This window comes from Semicossyphus pulcher, unplaced genomic scaffold (genome assembly GCF_022749685.1).
Source record: "Semicossyphus pulcher isolate SPU_LCO1_2020_fin unplaced genomic scaffold, fSemPul1.0.p SCAF_21, whole genome shotgun sequence".
Taxonomy (NCBI): Eukaryota; Metazoa; Chordata; class Actinopteri; order Labriformes; family Labridae; genus Semicossyphus; species Semicossyphus pulcher.
Genome location: NW_027211695.1, coordinates 4,516,509 through 4,533,872, shown reverse-complemented (window position 1 = coordinate 4,533,872; position 17,364 = coordinate 4,516,509). Strand labels below are relative to the sequence as shown.

Below are 17,364 nucleotides of genomic sequence, written 5' to 3'. Positions count from 1 at the left end.
GAATTACCGAGATCTGGACCTCAAGGACATCAAAGCTTGCTACAGGCTTCCTAACAAAGACGTACAGACACAAGCGCTAAAGTAGCAAACCTGTGTCTAAAGCTTAATTACGTGCAAATCACGGCAAACCCCATAGTGGCACAACAAGCCTGATTAAAGTTAAAGCTAAAGAACAGGGTAAAGTAATTAAAAAGATAACCATGTTGTATTACAGAGCTAAATTAGAAGTTTATGATGCTGCCATTAATTGCTTAACAACCTTAAACTATCTGCACTACCTGTGCATGCGGGTCATATATTTGTCAGTCTACCAGACCAAGAAGCAACTGCGGTAACAAACACAACTGAGGCCAGATAAACCAAACTCAAACACGTGGAGGGTTTGTTTTCAAGGTCGACTGTGCTCCGCTGATGGAACCTGAAAACATGTGAATCATTAGAACGTAGTTGAGTGATAATAAAATTGAATAACAAACACATTTTAAAGTGATTTTTCTATGTAAGAAGGTTAAAGAAACTGAGGAAACTTTTGGGTTCTCTTCATATCAGTGCAACTTGTTTTATAGCCTTTCTCATATGATTAAGGGTCCTAAACATCCAGCCACATAGCCCATTAAATATCAATGCTTCGAAGGACTATCTTGGATTTTAAAAAAGTCTTCATACACCACCAGAGGGGATCAGAGGAGACAACTCTTCAGGCCAAACCAAGTCAGGAAGGCAACAGTGTCTGAGACCATCCCTCAACAAATGGTCTGCAAACAAACAAACCTTTTGCTGGTTTAAAAACTAATATTGAATCAAGGGTAGAAGAAAAAACGCTGCTGAGCGGAGCTTCAGATGTGGCTGTGTAAACAAGTCAAGGTTTGCTTAAGGCAGCAGTGTGCGGCTGATTATGAGGTTGTCAGTGGAAACACTGCTGGAGTCAAACAACAAGAAAAGATGCATTTAAGGGTCGTTATTATTTCTATTTATTTAATATTCTAATAACTTATTGGAAGAAAACGTTTTGGAGTTTCTCTAATAGATTGGAGCTGTAATGTCTTAAAAGTGCGAGAAGTTTTATCACTGCATTGTTTAATAAAAGTGCAACTATGCCAGAGAGTTTTTATTACCGACCCTTTGTGGTTTTAGAGAAATCAGATCATGTTAAACATGCACCCGATTCTTTGCCTACTTTCTAACAGTAACCTGGCGTCCCGAGTGTAGCTATATGTAGCCAATAAGGTGGTCTGTGTTAATATATCATGTCCCAATGCTTTGAACCCTATAATTGTACCTTTTGTATCCTCTTGGGGTCCTTCGGGGGGGCTTCCCGTGGTGGGACTTTCCCAAACAGCTTCCAGCCTGGATCCCTCTGCTCCACTGGTCGACTGTCCTTCACCCTCCTGGCAAACAGGCTCCTGAGAGACGAAAGAAAGGACAAATAAATTAGGTCATCATACGGAAGAACAAAGAGAGCTATGATGGCAGTGTTCACTGGGTCACTGTCAGGGCCTATGGAAGCTAAGCTATGCACTCGGTTACTCAGAGTGACTTCCTCCATATCCCTCCTGTATTCATCCTGGAAGTCCAGTGTGTGTGTGCGTGTTGCTATGGCTGGTGATGGAGCGGTCAGAGAGGACAGCAACGATTGCCCGCCTCTGTTCAACAAGGCGTACAAACATTTCATAAACGAGTTCCAGGGGGTTTTACAACAGGGCCCTGTGGTGAAAGTGTGCCACGAAGGGCAACTGGCCGCTCCCACGATGCGCTCTAGGTTAGGGACAGCCTTGAAACCATCACTGAAAAAACACTGCTAATATGTGGGGCTCTATATTCTGCTTTCAATGTAGTAGGCCTATAGATGATTTAGATCAGGGGTTCCCAACCTTTTTGACTACATGGACAATGGACAGTAGCAATATATTTTGATGGACCGGGGGGGTTGACATGCATGCGCATAAATCACGGTCGCACGCCTGGAAACACAGACAGATCGTGGCTGTATTTATTCAGTGAGCAGACTGCATCTAACTTTTTAATACGGGACAAGCTGATGAGAGGGCGCGGGTCAGAGATGATCCTGATCTGTGTGTTTCTCAGGCTCTGCCCCTGAGACTTAATAGCGTTGCGATCGGTCCCCTTTATAAAGCATAAAATAAGTCTTCACACGCTGTGACTGAGATGAGCCGGAGGTGATCCACGCGTAGTTTCAGTTATCGTGCCGCGCGGGGAGGAGACAGACGTGAGGAGAGGAGCAGATATGAAGCAGACCTGTGTGTGTTTTGATGCTCATACCTGAATCAATAACGTCGGGATCCGTCCGTATTTCTGCGCACAGTTAAAGTATAAACTTCATCTCCACAGGCTGTCACATGCCCATATGCTGTGCAGCTTATATATTTCAGTGATACACACTGAGCTTTAGAGGGGCATCGGGCTTCATGATCAAAGTATCATGGGATGCGAAGCCGGGGTTGCAAGGTCCGTGGTTTTTACAGCTGAATTGGGCGACTTTTAAAGTGTCTTTAGAGGCGCGAGGCCCTGTGCGGCCGCACACTTCACACAGCCCACTCGACGGTTCTGACTGCGCGTATGTTTGGAATGTCACAGACAACTTACTGCCAGGTACCGGTCCGCGAACCGGGGGTTGGGAACCCCTGATTTAGATATTCAGATTTTAAATATTTTAGCCCAAACCTTGAACTTTTTCTATACCTGACCAAGTAGTTCGCTACCTAAACATAACCAAAATGTTTCACAAGGGACACAACAGCCCCTGGAGTGGAAGATAAACAGCATGCAGGGCTACTTCCTGCAACCAGCCTGCCCGCTCTGCGCTCAAAACCTCAATATTTTAAACGGCCTGGTGTTTCGATACCACATGCAAAGCACATGAAAGGACTTCCTCTTTTCAGCAGGGTTCGTTGTACCATTTATCCAGCGCTTCCTTTCATTTGCTCTTACTGAGCTGTTAGCAGGGGCTTTAATCAAAAGCCTGAATAGAGCCTAGCCGTGAGAAGACATGAATAACTGGTCAGATAAAAAGCCTCTTCTGACCAGGTCATGTGACATCAACCCGAGCTGTAACTTCAAAGGGTGCACATCCTGCTGTTTGTCTCTCTAGGCTGAATGTCTGCTTGATTTGGAGACTCGAACTTCAGGATTAATAGGACAGACGCCATAAAAGTAACATGAAGAAGCCTTGCAATAAACAAGTTGTGTTAAAACCACTTGGACCCTGGAGAGGAGGAGGTTGTCTCTCGATCTGACCTTTGACCTGCTGACTGCTGCACAGCCCATCCTGCCCTCTCTGGTTGTCTCCAGGGGGGTGATGACAGGAAGCAAGCTGCCAGACACTGAGCAGACGCAGCTACAAGCTACAGACTGAGGACTTAATTCACTGATAGTCGACTGTGACTGTTTTTGTATCGGTGAAGGCTTAGAGTCGGAGAACTTCACAGCTATACATTTCGTCTCTTGCTATTCATTTTTTAAAAGCAGTAATATGACAAAGTATGACAAATAATTCTGCACATTTCACTAACATCTGTGTGCTATAATAAAAAGGATAGGGAGAGCAGGGATAGGGCTCCAAATCACACGTATAGCAGTTGTGCTTCCCTGCCAATCATCCCTGTTTTCAGGTCAGAGCTCAAAGAAGTAGCCACCAGTCAAATACTACTGTCTGTTAAATGCACAAATCCCACAGAAACAGCATCAGCAGCAGTTTGAAACAAAGCACGGTTATGCATTTAAAGGTTGTTTTTTTTTTGACCGGTTAACCAACAAGATTAAAATGCACTTTTTGGATTGGTGATCAATGCAGACACTCTGCCAGCGAGTCCCCAGGTCTCAACCACAGCAATTAGCATAGTCACAAGGTTGTCAGCTGTGTGTCTGGCTGCCATACTCTATGGGGCGCCCTGGAGGAGCAACTTGTTTTGGTCGTTTCTGTACGATATGACAAACAAACAGTATCACTATAGAGACCGAAAAGCCCATTTAAGAAGGCATATCGGCCGGACACTAAATGTTGCTGGTAAGTGCTTTTTATAATTACCGGTTAAAATTCTGAACGGTTAACCGGTTAAAGTGCACATCCCGGAAACAAAGTGAACATTTATTAAAATAAACATATTTAAACGTGCAAAACAGAAACGTATCCCTGCAAGGAAATACCACAAACTCCCACAGCTAACTAGCTAACCTGGAAGTAAAGTTTGTTCATGCATTTAAAGCAAAGTGTTTGCAAAATAAAGCTTTGACAATTAGCTTTTATAGCAGATGCATTCAAAGAAAATAATTGACTGTTTGCACGTTGCAGCCCTGCACGAGCTTGTTATGCAATGGCTGCTAGAGAAAAGCAAGAGTCTGCTGCAGTGTTCCTGGTCAAAGTCAAACACCTTCACCAGCTGATCACAGCCTGCTATATGACTTATGAAACTGACTGCAGACAAACATTGACAACATCTTACTGCTGTATGTGCAGACATGAGTTTATTAGTAACAAACAAACAAAGATACAACAACCTTGTCCCTTTAGTCCTCTGAATAATTTATAAGTGAGTCATACCTAACTGTGTCTATGTCTGTGTTTGTTCAAAAAAGGTATTCATACTTGTTTGCAGTAAAAGAGCAAGCGGTTTCTGCATACAATGTTAACACCCCCCTCTTGTTCTTCATAGTGGCATGTGTCACATCACTGCTGCATTGTTTCCACTCTGCATACTGAGGCTGTATGTGCACCAAGATAATGTGGGAGGTGTTTCCTCATTGCGTGGCTGACTCAAGGGTTTAATGCAGAAGTTGGATGACACCACAGATATTAGATGCCGGCGCCGTGTAACGTGTGTTCTGACCGATTGTGAGAAAGCAACCAGCAGCTTTGTGGGGCAACTCTTTACACTACCATAAGGAGCTAACAGAAGCTGTAGCTTTAATAGTGTTTATGTCTGCTGTGATTAAAGTCGCCCGGTGACACCTGAGGAAAGGAGGAGTTTTTTATTCTGCTTAGTATTAACAGTAACGTTGATGACACATGCTCTAACTTCAAGCAGCCTTTAAGCTGGGTGTTTAAATTTCATGTCTGTGCATATTATTTTTGCGCAGATGACATTAATAACCTACTCTTAATGGCTCGTTCTCTTGCAGGGCTGGTTGTCGCCGGAATGCCGGAATACAATTAATGGCGTTATGTAATTAGGATACCCAAATAAGACTGTATTCCGTTACACTTAAGAGGTAATTAGAGAGATACATTTATTAAAAATGGGGATTATAATTTTAAAAAATTACGAAATTCCAAATCATTTTGTCTTCAAACGGGGACAATAGGAGCAACATCGTAGTACAGTGCAAGTTCTGTCTTCCAGCTGTGGATATGATGTCTTTATCGAAGGACTCGACATCTAATTTAAAGAAACATTTACAGGCAAGACCAACGGCTAACGTTAGCTGCACAGAGTTGCAGGTAAAAATGTTAGCTAACCTGTCGTCTTCCACTACTACTGCTGCTGTTTGTGACTCTGGTGACGGCCGCGGCCGGAATGGTGTGGGTAACAACAAAAGCCCCAGACTGGAATATGTTTATGGCAGTTTACTTGAAGTTTGAGTGTGAACAGCAGACTTAAAGTACATTTAAATGTACAGCTATTAATTTAAACAGGTATTCGCGCATTACAAAAGTATTGTAATTTATTTTCTCTTGTCTTTATTTGCAGATATAGTGTTGAAGTAATCCAAAAGTAACTGAACAGTTAGGTTACTTTAAAATTGTGATACTTGGATTAGGTTACCGATTACATTTTTTAACAGGTAATTCATAACTGTTTCAGAATACATTTCTTATGTAACCCTACCGACCCCGGTCGCCTTTCACACTGAGCTGAACTCAAACAAGTTCATTAACTATATTACTAAAACAAACATTTCCCATACTGCATTTTGCTCTCTCTCTCTGGTGTGTAGCTCAGCCCCTGCTCTAACACACAAGCTGCCAAGCTGAGCAACACGTTTGCTGCACAGAGCCTCACTTTTCATTTAGGTGTCAATGTCAAGAGGTCAGAGCAGCCAATCAGCCTGCAGCTTAGGCACAACTGCACTGACACCTCATCTAACAAGCAAAATTGCACTTCTCACTGCAATTTCAATGTCTATACTTGTAGAACATGTCAGACATGAAAACACTTGCTTGATTATTGATGGTCATTATCACATGTAAACTTGATGTTAAAAAAACAGGACTGGCAGCAGCAGCAGCAGCTCATTAACAGTGCTGAAACGATGTCTTTGAGAACGCCACAGGCATGCAAGCTGCAGCAGTAAAGCGAGACTGACGTCACATACAGGTAGGTAGATGTTGTAGATCAGGCATTGGAGAGTTGTGCATGTAAGAATCACGAGCAAAAATACTTGTGTGACAGCTGAGGGGGGAAAAAGTATCAAATCAGGCGCGTTGTAGCGGATACTGATCAGTAAAAAAAATGCCCTGACCGGCTACGATATCAATCTTTGAGATTGGTTTAAGACAACTCTACACGTGATGACAACGGAGCCATCTCCAGTACAACTTGGCATACTCTATCTGCTGAACAAGCACACTGAACACAGTTGTCAAACTACTATTTCCGATCAATCATGAGCATTAAAGCTATAACAGTGAAGTTATTATTAAACTTTAAAGTAAAAAAGTACAAATTTGATAACATCTAACATCAAATTTACTTATTTTTGACTTAAATAAAACCTAATAGTGTCCAAAAATATCAGTTAAGATAAACGGTAACCTGTCTGTGAACTACAGGGGAGTGATAACCTTCAGTAACCCGGTGAGCCACCATAAATACAACGCTGCATAGTTTAAAGTGCAGAGGACAGCTGAGCGCAACAGAGCCTGACTGAGACTGAACTTTGAGCACACTAAACATGAGATTTCACAGAACAGTTCATCAGTAAATATTATTTTCCGCTTTCCTGTATGCCACCAAACAAATGTGCACAAAGCAAAAAGCATGATTTGCATTCAGTCCGACCGAATGTGCCTCACCGTGACAGCTGAATGGCCGCTGCTATGGTCGACTGCTCAAGTGGAACAGCTACAAAATCCAAGAGGTGCTTGTTCTGATGTTTGATCCAACCTTTGGTTCGTGGTCAAGTCTCCCAAGAATATTTCACGACCCTTGTGTTCAGTCTTGTGTGTGCAAGAAGGTGATAAGGTGTCCCGGTTGGCTCATGTATGCTTCAGCTAACAAGTGAGGAGCCCTGGCGCTGAAATACCAAACAAGCTAGTACAAGAAGAGGGTAAGCAGAGTACACTGTGTTTTGTCCTATAATAAAAGAGTGTAGAGCTCTTTTAGTTGAACAAGAGACCAGGGTGTTTCGTCCAAAATGTTTTTCAGCACAAAAGCCACAACTTTAATTCTTATCTAATGTAATGCCTGTTTGCATACAAAAAACAAACTACAGGCAACACGTGAAGCATAAAACTACCTTTTTATGTTATCAGCTGGTTTGTGTTTTCCTACCTGTCAATGTACAGAAGAAGTGATGGGGCTGCCATCCTCAAAACCCTGATTCAAAATCCTCCTCTCCCAAAAAGCAAAAAAAAGGAGATCCAAAAACTCCTGATGAAGTCAAAGCTCTCCTTCAGTCCAGATTAAGGCCAATAGATTCCATAGTTTTAGATCCAGAGAGAAAAAGTAGTCCCACACAGACACTATGTTCAGACAGACTGTGAAGGAAGAGGCAAAGAGAGGCCTGACTTCACAGATGGGAGGGAGGAATGAGAGGAATGGGTGTGAGGAGAAGAAGTCTGAAGGGCACTGAGGGAATGAGTAACTTCTGTATGTGAGGGAGGAGCGATAACAGAGATAACGACGCAGAAGAGCAGAAGGAGGGGGAGGACTATTTAGCACATCTTAAATTAATTACTGTAGAAGAAAGTTGTGAACGACTGGGGGCCAACTTCTCTGAATCTTTTCACCCAGGTTTTGTGTGATAATGACAACCTTAGAGAAGTCCAATCAGAGCAGAGGGTGTGGAGTAAAAGTAATTGAAATCAGCAGTGATCTGTTTGACAAAGTCTAAATGGCATGGCATCTTTCAGACGGACAATCAGGAGAATCTTAGTTCAAGATAAAGTTTATGTCTGAGCAACATCCTGCAAACCAGACCTCTGCTCTTTTATGATTGCTTTAGGGCTTCAGGTGTAGACAACAGTTAGCACTGCATTGCGTACAGTCCGACTGGCAACTTGAGAACCATTGAATGGTGACGTCCAAAAGCAGACTGCGTGCGAAGATTAATTAAATCTGTGTGTGATGATCGCAGACGGTTGTCGGGATTACGTTACGGCTGATGTGTTCCGCTTCTTTAGGTTTCCACATGGACCAGCATGCAGCCAAAGCTCGCTGACACACAAGAGGACAATACTGCTCGGACTACAAACGGAAACCAGAGCACCTCCGACAACCAAAATCTTTCTTGTATGCCTATTTATTTATTTATTTATTGGAGGGAAACACCGAAGGCCATTTAAGAGACAGGACACTTGCAATTGTGCAATGTCTCAACTTAGTATTGGATAATCTTCACTACGCTACTCGTTTTTGAACAAAAGTAGAGACAATGACGTAATAGCAATTCCAACAAGTTACTACACAAGCATGCTAACAAGCTAACTTTTAGCTAGTATGATTTTTACCACGTTCATAATGGTTTTTTTAGCATTTTAGCTTCATGACGTTTGCTTTTTAGTAGGGATAGACCGATCCCTACGGCCAGGCCGATATTCGGCATTTTGACGCATATCGGCATCGTCCTTTTTTTTAAATCCGACGGCCGATAACAGATCAATTTAAAACTGGGTTACTTTGGCTCTGATGCAGCTGCGTCTCCAGCATTGTCCCACCCACAGCACTGATTGGTTACACGCAGAGCCATGGCACAGGTAACAGCCAATCAGCCGTGAAAGCTGTGCATGCAGAGTGCTCACACACACGGCGTAGAGGAGAAAAAGTTCATTTGTTTGCAAATTTTATTAAAACTTTGTTTTATTTACTTTATAAAACTTCAGGAAGTTATTTATTTATTTAAATTTTCCGTGAACTTTATAAAAGATGCTGTTGACCCTGGGAACTGTTGGAGTTTGTATTATTAAAAATTATTATTATATATAAAAATTTTGACGCCAATATTTTTACTTTTACTGCAAATGAATATCGGCTCCAAATATCGTTTATCGGCCTCCTTGACTACTAATTATCGGTATCGCTATCGGCCCTGAAAAAAAACATATCGGTCTATCTCTAATTCAAACCTTTACAGCAGAGGATGATGAGAATGTCATTAGATTTCTTATGCATTTGGTTAGACTGACATGTTGAACTTTGACCGGCTGGTGGTGCTGAAACAGAAAACGCAGTCCTCATCCTGTGGGCACTGTGGATATACAAGACAATCCATGCAGCAGTTCTTGACACAATTCAGTCTGACTGACCAACACGCCCATCCAGAGAGCCACACCACTACTGTAGACACACCATTTGTCATTATTGGCATCTCTACAATCTAATCCTCCATTTTTAAACTACATATAGTAGCACCTACTTTAATATTACATGGAAATCCTGTATATCATATATCCTGAATGTGTCCAAGTGTTCCCTCAATAAATGTCAAGGGTTTTACAGCTTAATTTTCTAAGATTTATTACCAGCTCTGTAAATCTAATAATGTTATCTAATTATAAAAGCATTTGTACAACCTTGAAGAAAACCTTGAATCTCGTCCAACCGCACGCACGCATTATATATTAACACAGCAGGGCATCAAGTTACAGCGGTGAAAATAATTTACCACCAGCAGCCTTGTCCGACATTAAAAACGTGAAAGTCTGACGAGCGGCTGGAACACCTTTTCTCACATAAGGAAACTCTGAGTAAAAACTGGAATGTGACTGAGCAGGAATCTAAAGGCCGACGTGAAGATTCTTTTTGTGGCTAAACGTGACGAATGAGTTTCAAATTCAAGGAAGTTCAAACTGACTTTGCGCAATTTTTCAGTACAATCATAATGTGCTCATCGGCTGCACCACAAACGCATCATTGTGTTTCAACGTCGACACAGCCCAAGAAAAGCACAAAACGACTGTATGTAAATGAATGATCTAAGAGGTCTTTGTGTGTAAACAGAGCCTGCTAATGAAGCATCTTGTGCCTCTGTGTGATCACTATCTACAGGTCATCTCTACAGGTCACATGCTCCTCTGGAACAATCTACAAGTCAATTTCCGGGAGGCAGACACCCTCTCTTCTTTTAAGAGTAGACTTAAAACTTTCCTCTTTGATAAAGCTTATAGTTAGGGCTGGCTCAGGCAATGGTAGCAAGGACATATGTTGTTGTTGTAACAAAAACATATGTTGTTGTTGTTGCTCTCTTTGCCTGTCTCTATCCTGCATCTCCTTCTATCCCATTTTCGGCCCATCCAGTCGAGGCAGATGGCTGTTCAACATGAGCCTGGTTCTGCTCGAGGTTTCTGCCTGTTATCTGCCAATGTGCCGAATGTCGCTAAGTGCTACTCATGGTGATTCATGTTGGGCCTCTCTTTCAATAACAGACCAAAGAGTCGGTCTGACCTGCTCTTTTTGTAAGTGTCTCGAGATAACGCTGGTTATGATTTGGCGCTATACAAATAAAATTTGATTGATTGATTGATTGATCTTACGACTAAGCTTGCTGCTCTGTTCCTCTTGCTGATTGATTAATGTTTTCCTTTATTTTAGGATATGTCTCTTAGTAAAACATTGAATGCAGCTGTCTTTAATATTTACAATCCCTTGTTTATATACAGAAGAATATCTTAACTATGACCTGAAGCTTCTGTAAATAAAATATAAGCCTTTTTTATGATGAATTTCGTTCTCTTTGGTGACACCTATGGCGAGAAACGGTTATTGCAGGAGAAGTCTACTACGATCACCAACTTACGATTCCTAATGGAGAACACAGACAACGTGCCCACACTCTTGACCTACTGATATATTTATTAGAGATAGACCGATATGGTTTTTTCAGGGCCGATACCGATTATTAGTAGTCAAGGAGGCCGATAACCGATATTTGGAGCCGATATTCATTTGCAGTAAAAGTGAAAATATTGGCGTCAAAACTTTGAATAATACAAACTCCAACACTTAACTTTGTGTAAATGCCTTTAAGCATATTTTTATTAAACAAACAAACAAAAAGCGCAGGGAGTTCCCAGGGTCAGCAGCATCTCTTATAAAGTTAACTGAAAATTTAAATAAATAAATAAATAAATAACTTCCTGAAGTTTTATAAAGTAAATAAAACAAAGTTAAATAAAATTTGCAAAGAAATTAACTCCTATCGGCCGTTGGATTAAAAAAAAATAATAATAATAATAATTTTAAAAAATTTTAAAATTTTTTTTTTAAAAAAGACCGATGCCGATATGCGTCAAAATGCCGAATATCGGCGCTGATAATCGGCCAGGCCGATAATTGGTCTATCCCTAATATTTATGAAAGACATGATGGTATGAGTGTAAATGATATCTGTGTAAGAGGAAGGAACATCAACAAACAGAGAACTGAGAAGGAAACTTGCAACAGAATAACAGCATCCTCTTCAGAGACACGGCGACTTGGGGTGACTTGACTAAGCTAGATTTATAAAGCAACTTCAGGGAGTGTCTATTTCTGTAAGGCTACAACGAGGCTTTAACTAAGGAGTCTGAATGAACAGGACAGGAAGGACCGAGAGGATAATAATATAATGAAGCTGCCAACAGTGCTCCTTTTTTACTTTAGCCACTCGTGGCACCATGTGGTTTTTTTTTTACAAAGGAAATGTTGAACATAATATCCTGATTATTAAATGTGCAGATAAACAACTAAGTGCATTTTTTTTGTTGTTTTTTGTTAGGGGCATAATTCATCTGAGACTGGAACACGTGATTGTTCACCCCATAAACAGCAGCTTGTTACCATTAGCTGTAAATGTGTTTAGGCCAAAAGATGTTTTTTTTTACAGATGAAGTCACAAAATATTTTTACTTTTAAAGAGAAATTTTCACGACGTGTCGTAAAAGCCTTTCCTTAAAGTGATAATCTCGAATATTTTCATGTAAATAAATGTCTGCTAAGTCAGCATTTATCACTGAGTGAGGTAACACAATGGTGATTGAGCCTATGGCCCACTGGTGAAAGCCTTTGCATTTGCAGTATTACAGACTGGGTGACTTTCGTGGTTTCTATCACCCAGCAGTGGTTGGTCTTCTGAGAGAGTAGGCGGAGCTAAGCGACTGCTTTTCCGCTCTCTGCAAGTGTTGCGAGTAAACAGTTATCTACTATGGCTGAACAAACAAAGAAAACATGGATGACTACAGATACAACTTCAAAAATAAACAAACTCGACTCTCAGATGAAGCAAACAGTCTAAAAAAGAAAGCGACCGTCAGCCAGGAGTTACAACCAACACTGACGCTCACCAGAGAAAGATGGACAGGCGCTCCACAGCTGAAAGGAAACACTGTTAGACTGTCCCGTGTTTTTTGTGTGAAAAATGGGAACAAAAAAGTGTTGATTATATTTCTGTTTTATGTATTCTGATTTTATGATTTATTCATTGTTTAAGTTTCCTTCTCTAAGCTTACAGGTCATCGAATCGGGCTCTGATCAGCGTCAATAAGCTGGAAGCAGCAGTAAAGTTATCCTCAGCTGTATCTGCACTTACCTGTTGAATAAGCTTGCCAGAGGTCCCAGTTTCTTTTGCCTGCCGTCCCCTTCCTGGTCCATGATACCCGACCCTGGACTCCAAAAGTCTCCGGGTCTTCCTGGTGACGATGACAGGGTCACATCTGAGAAGTGAGAGTCGTTGCCGACATCCGTCTCTAACGTCACGATGGCGCTGGAGTCAGAGGTGACGGTGAAATCCAAGATGTCTTCGTTGGAGACCGATAGCTCGGTGCTCATGCTGGACACGCTGCACACAGAGATGTCATCGCTGCGGTTCAAGACTCCGCCCCCAACGCTCATTCCCGTAGTGGTGGATAATCTGAGGGCGGGGCTGAAAAGGCGGATGGAGTCGTACCCACTGCGAGGGAAAGTGGAGGATTTCCGGATGGTGTTGCCGTCATCATCCAAAGGTAAAGTAGCAGGGGAGTCGTGAGAGGAGTCCAGGATGAGGCCTCCATCACCTGAGCGTAGGCGGCTGTGGAGGATCGGCTCCGGAGGGTTGATCTCCAGAGTCGGGATCCCTGAGTCCTGAGAAGACAGGCTGTGGCTGTCCTGGTTCAGGTCTGAGCAGCTCTTCTGGGGGCTGCTGTAGTAGATGGGGGTCGAGGAGCAGGATGGTGTGAAAGTGGGAAGGATGGGCTCGCTGTGCATGCTGGGAACATGGCAGTGGTGGCTGGTGTGATCGTGGAGGTCAGAGGCGGTCGGGTCTTTAACTACGCTGCCGTTCTCCACTATGACACCTCCGGACACACCTTCAAAAAAGAACATTTGCTTGATTTAAAAACATTTTTACGACAGTTTCTTACTCCAAGATTTAAACAACTACATAAATGGAGAGTAAAACTAGACAATAACAATATGAGAATACTGCACATTAACTATTTTTCTATATATCATGGTGCGTAGGGAGATGAATTTGCATACAAAATTCTGTCGAAACACCCTTTTATAATTGCCATAATTCCTGGTTGGAAACGGCAGCAGAAAAAAGGCAAAGAGAATTAAATAACAAACATTTCCTACAACTCCAAATCACTGAACTCAACAGAACCTGATGTAATCTATAAGGGAACCAGGACACTCTTTATTTGAACAGTCTGTGCTAGCTGCAGCACTTTCTGACCCAAACAGCCGTCATGAAACACTTCACGGCATGCATCTGAAAACAATATCCTCTTGTCTGCACTGTGAACGGCACTTCATCTTTTCCATAATATTGTATTTTCTTTATTTGTTGTCTCTTCTACAAACCGCTGACCCAAACAGCTGATCCGACACCGTGCGCTGCGTGCGCAGGCGTACAGGGGCGATGTGCAGAGTGAGACATAGTGCAGAGGAAACGGGTTGTCTGACGTCAACGTGAAGCAAAACAATAAAATACAGCGTACACTTCAACTGAAATAATGTTTGTATATTTGTAGGACTCTTTCAAAGGAGGAATTCGCCACTGGAAAAAGCAACTGCCAGTCAAAGCTGGTGTTCTCTGTAATCTATGGAAGCAATAACGTATGAAATTGCCACCATAGCTGTGGAGAAAGTTGTACAAACAGCTTGTGGTTTCTACATTCCTACAACACCCAGCATGCACTGCGCTCCTCCCTCTGAAAGGAACGGCCCAGCGAGAGAAGCTGGAGTGAAGCTGGAGTGAAATACTACCATTTTCCAGTCAAGGACATTGCTCACTACAGTCTACATTTAAACCTGACGATTTTGGACGAGACATGACATCGGAGGCGGGCGTCCTAGATTGAGGAAGTATGCTTTAGCGAGCTCCCTGGCCTCCGCCAGATGACATGTTTCACGTCGTCTGGCGGAGTTTTTGCAGGGCCCATTGGAGAAGCGGATAGCGTCCTCCAAAGGCACAGAGTGAAATTGTCTGCTGCGGTGCTTAGCTTAGCTTCCGTGTACGAACTCCGGCTTCTCCTAACAGGAGCCGTGCAGACTGTTATCTACTGTACATAGTAAACTCACTATCGATGAGTACCTTGTACAACCCCACTTCAAAAAATCCAAACTATCCCTTTAAGCTTCTGCTATTACTAAAAATTACTAGTTGCCACAGGTAATACAAGCTCAAACAATCAATTTAATTGACAATGTCGGCTCTAAGAATTCAAAATTACTAAATGTTTCTTCTAATCGATGTTGGCATCTAAGAAAATGGGTGTCGAAGCCTTGAGAGGTGAAAACTAATCCCACAGTAACCAGGCTGTAACTGGAGTCTGTGTTGTAATGTGAACTGGGCCGCTGTGAGGCTACATCACACTTTAACACCAGCTGGGAAGCTAAGCTAAAGCTAGTGTGTCTAAGCTCTCTAGCTGCACTAATCAAGCTCCTGACTCTTATGGGCCGATACATTCACTCTATCTTACAGTTAGAATAACATGGACCCTTCTTGTTATTGTTATTCTATTCTGACAGGTATATAATGTAACACAAACAGGAAGGTTAGAGGAAGTCGAGCACAAACACAGAGCTGAATGTTTGACACACAAAGCCAGATTCTTAGCTGAGCTCTAAACCCTAACCTGCGGGTGGTCATGTGAGCCCGGCTGCTAGACTTTGTCCCAAAACACAGCAACAGGTTGTTCCTGTGCCACTCTGGAAATAATCTACAACCAGAGCTGACACAATATATGACAGAATCTGTACAAACTCATTATTATTACTATAATGCACTGCTGGGAAACTGCCTAGCAAAGTTATACATTTTAATGAACATGCAGAGTCACCAGTCAGGTATTAAATCACTTAGCATTAAAACATTAGCAGGGAACCATAAGGCCACACCAACATCAACATGCGTGCTCTTGTTCTTATAAGTCGTGATTAACGCCAAGATTGTTGTTTTGTTTGCACCACCCATTTGAGTGCACAAGAAAATCTTGTTCTGCAAGTCCTTATTATCATTATTATTAATAGGCACCATGAGGAACGCAACGTCACTTTCACTGAATGTAGGAAAACTTGACAAATTTTGAAATGTTGGAAAATGCTTTACAAAGTGGTTCATAATGAGAGAGACAAAGAATGCATGGTGTAATGCACATAATACAAGGCACATGACGTGAAAAATATTGAAGTCGTCCCTGGTTTTCTGGCCTATACACTCCTAAGCCTCTCTTCAGTTCAGCTGTATTGTACTGAACACACCCAAGATATTATTTTATAAATACATCTGGTGTATTAAACTGATGCCGAATTGAAGAGTATTTTTAAATGATGACACGCCATTGTTTATTAGTTGTGTAAAGAATCAATATTCAAGGATGTATCAAACTTAAACTGTTGTTCAATGTAGTTTGGTTTGGTTTAATGTTGAATTTCAGACCTTTCAGACCTTAATTGTATGAAATGTGTCCAAAATGTAAGACGGCTTTTAAATTATTTACAAAAGGCAACACGTTTTGGTTTAACAGCTGTGGGAAGTTAATATATTCAAAGCCGGATTTAACTTAGAATACAGCTAAATGTACTTTTTGTGCTTTCATGTTCATTTCTTTTAATCTTACCTTTAGTGCATAAAATATATGCCGAATTGAAGACTGGGTTTAAATGGCTCATAAATTGCTTCCTGTTATAGTTTATCTGCTGATTAAAATTACAATATTTAAGGGAGTATTTCACTTAGCGTAACGTTAAACGCAGTTTGGCGTGGAGAAAGAACAGCTCGTGCAGAACCAGGGCAGGGAGTTCATGTGGTTTGTGTGTAAACCATGGTATACATTGAAAACCTGAGAACAGCACGTAACAGTAACCTACCACATTGGCTGTCTCTCCGGTCCTGGGTACCGTGGTGGGTCGAGTTCGCCATGCTGCAGCCGGTTGATGCTACAGGTGGGTGGCAGGTAGCCGCCGGTGGCCGGGGCGGTCCATGATGATGCTGTGAGTTACTGCTGTACCACCATCACCTCCCTGCCTCCTCAACGCAGCTTTATGTACACAGACAGCACCAGCGTAAAGTCATTAGTCGGTAAATACACTAAAACATTCACCTTTAAAGGCTGGTAAACATAAACAGCACGTTGAACTGGACTAACTCGCAAAGTGCACTTGCTCCTGACGCCAACTCACTGATTTCACGAGCGCTTCCTCAAGTGAAAGCAAATTTATTTCAAATACGAGAGACATTTTTTTTTATCTCCCAGCGTCACTACAGAAGAGAACATACTTTCCTAACACTTAGAGAATAATACAAAAAAGCATATCTTTAAGTTTATCCGGCATCGTTTACATTTCATACCTGTCTCGAAGCTTCCGCCGCCATTTTAAAACAAAGTTGTGCCGTGAGTGCGGTGTAATCGAGCCTAGACTGTTCACCATCGATGGATTCACCTGTTTGGTGACTGGACCGAAAGGCATTAATAATCGATCCCGCAACCTGTGCAGACTTATATTATGGAACGTTTTAGTAAGAAAAGTAAATACCCCGGAACAACAACTGATTCAATAGTTTTTGTTTTGTTGTGTTAACAATTCCGTTAAAGGGAGAAATGTTGGATATTTCTGTAAATATTGAGTCAAAAATTGTGTTTTTTTGTGATTCATTTTATGAATACTCGTCCTAAATGTACAAAAAGTAAAGGAGCAGGTAGAATTCAAATGTTTATTTGCAAAATAT

At 41.8% G+C, this 17,364-nt stretch overlaps 1 protein-coding gene across 2 annotated transcripts in view; it reads right to left on the bottom strand.

Annotated features, from left to right (window-relative positions):
• The window catches only part of tbc1d14 (TBC1 domain family, member 14), a 45,736-nt gene extending 28,726 nt beyond the window's left edge, over window positions 1–17,010 (bottom strand). The window contains exons 1-4 of one of the 2 annotated variants that reach the window (XM_069672276.1): window positions 16,987–17,010; window positions 16,506–16,675; window positions 12,742–13,495; window positions 1,280–1,403 (exon numbers count right to left, since the gene is read on the bottom strand). In XM_069672276.1, coding sequence (XP_069528377.1) covers window positions 1,280–1,403; window positions 12,742–13,495; window positions 16,506–16,557 — 930 coding nt within the window. In that variant the 5' untranslated portion in view covers window positions 16,558–16,675; window positions 16,987–17,010. Of the gene's footprint in view, window positions 1–1,279; window positions 1,404–7,508; window positions 7,721–12,741; window positions 13,496–16,505; window positions 16,676–16,986 lie in introns of those variants that run through there. The other variant, XM_069672277.1, reaches the window with a different exon arrangement.
• Between the last annotated feature and the right edge of the window lie 354 nt (window positions 17,011–17,364).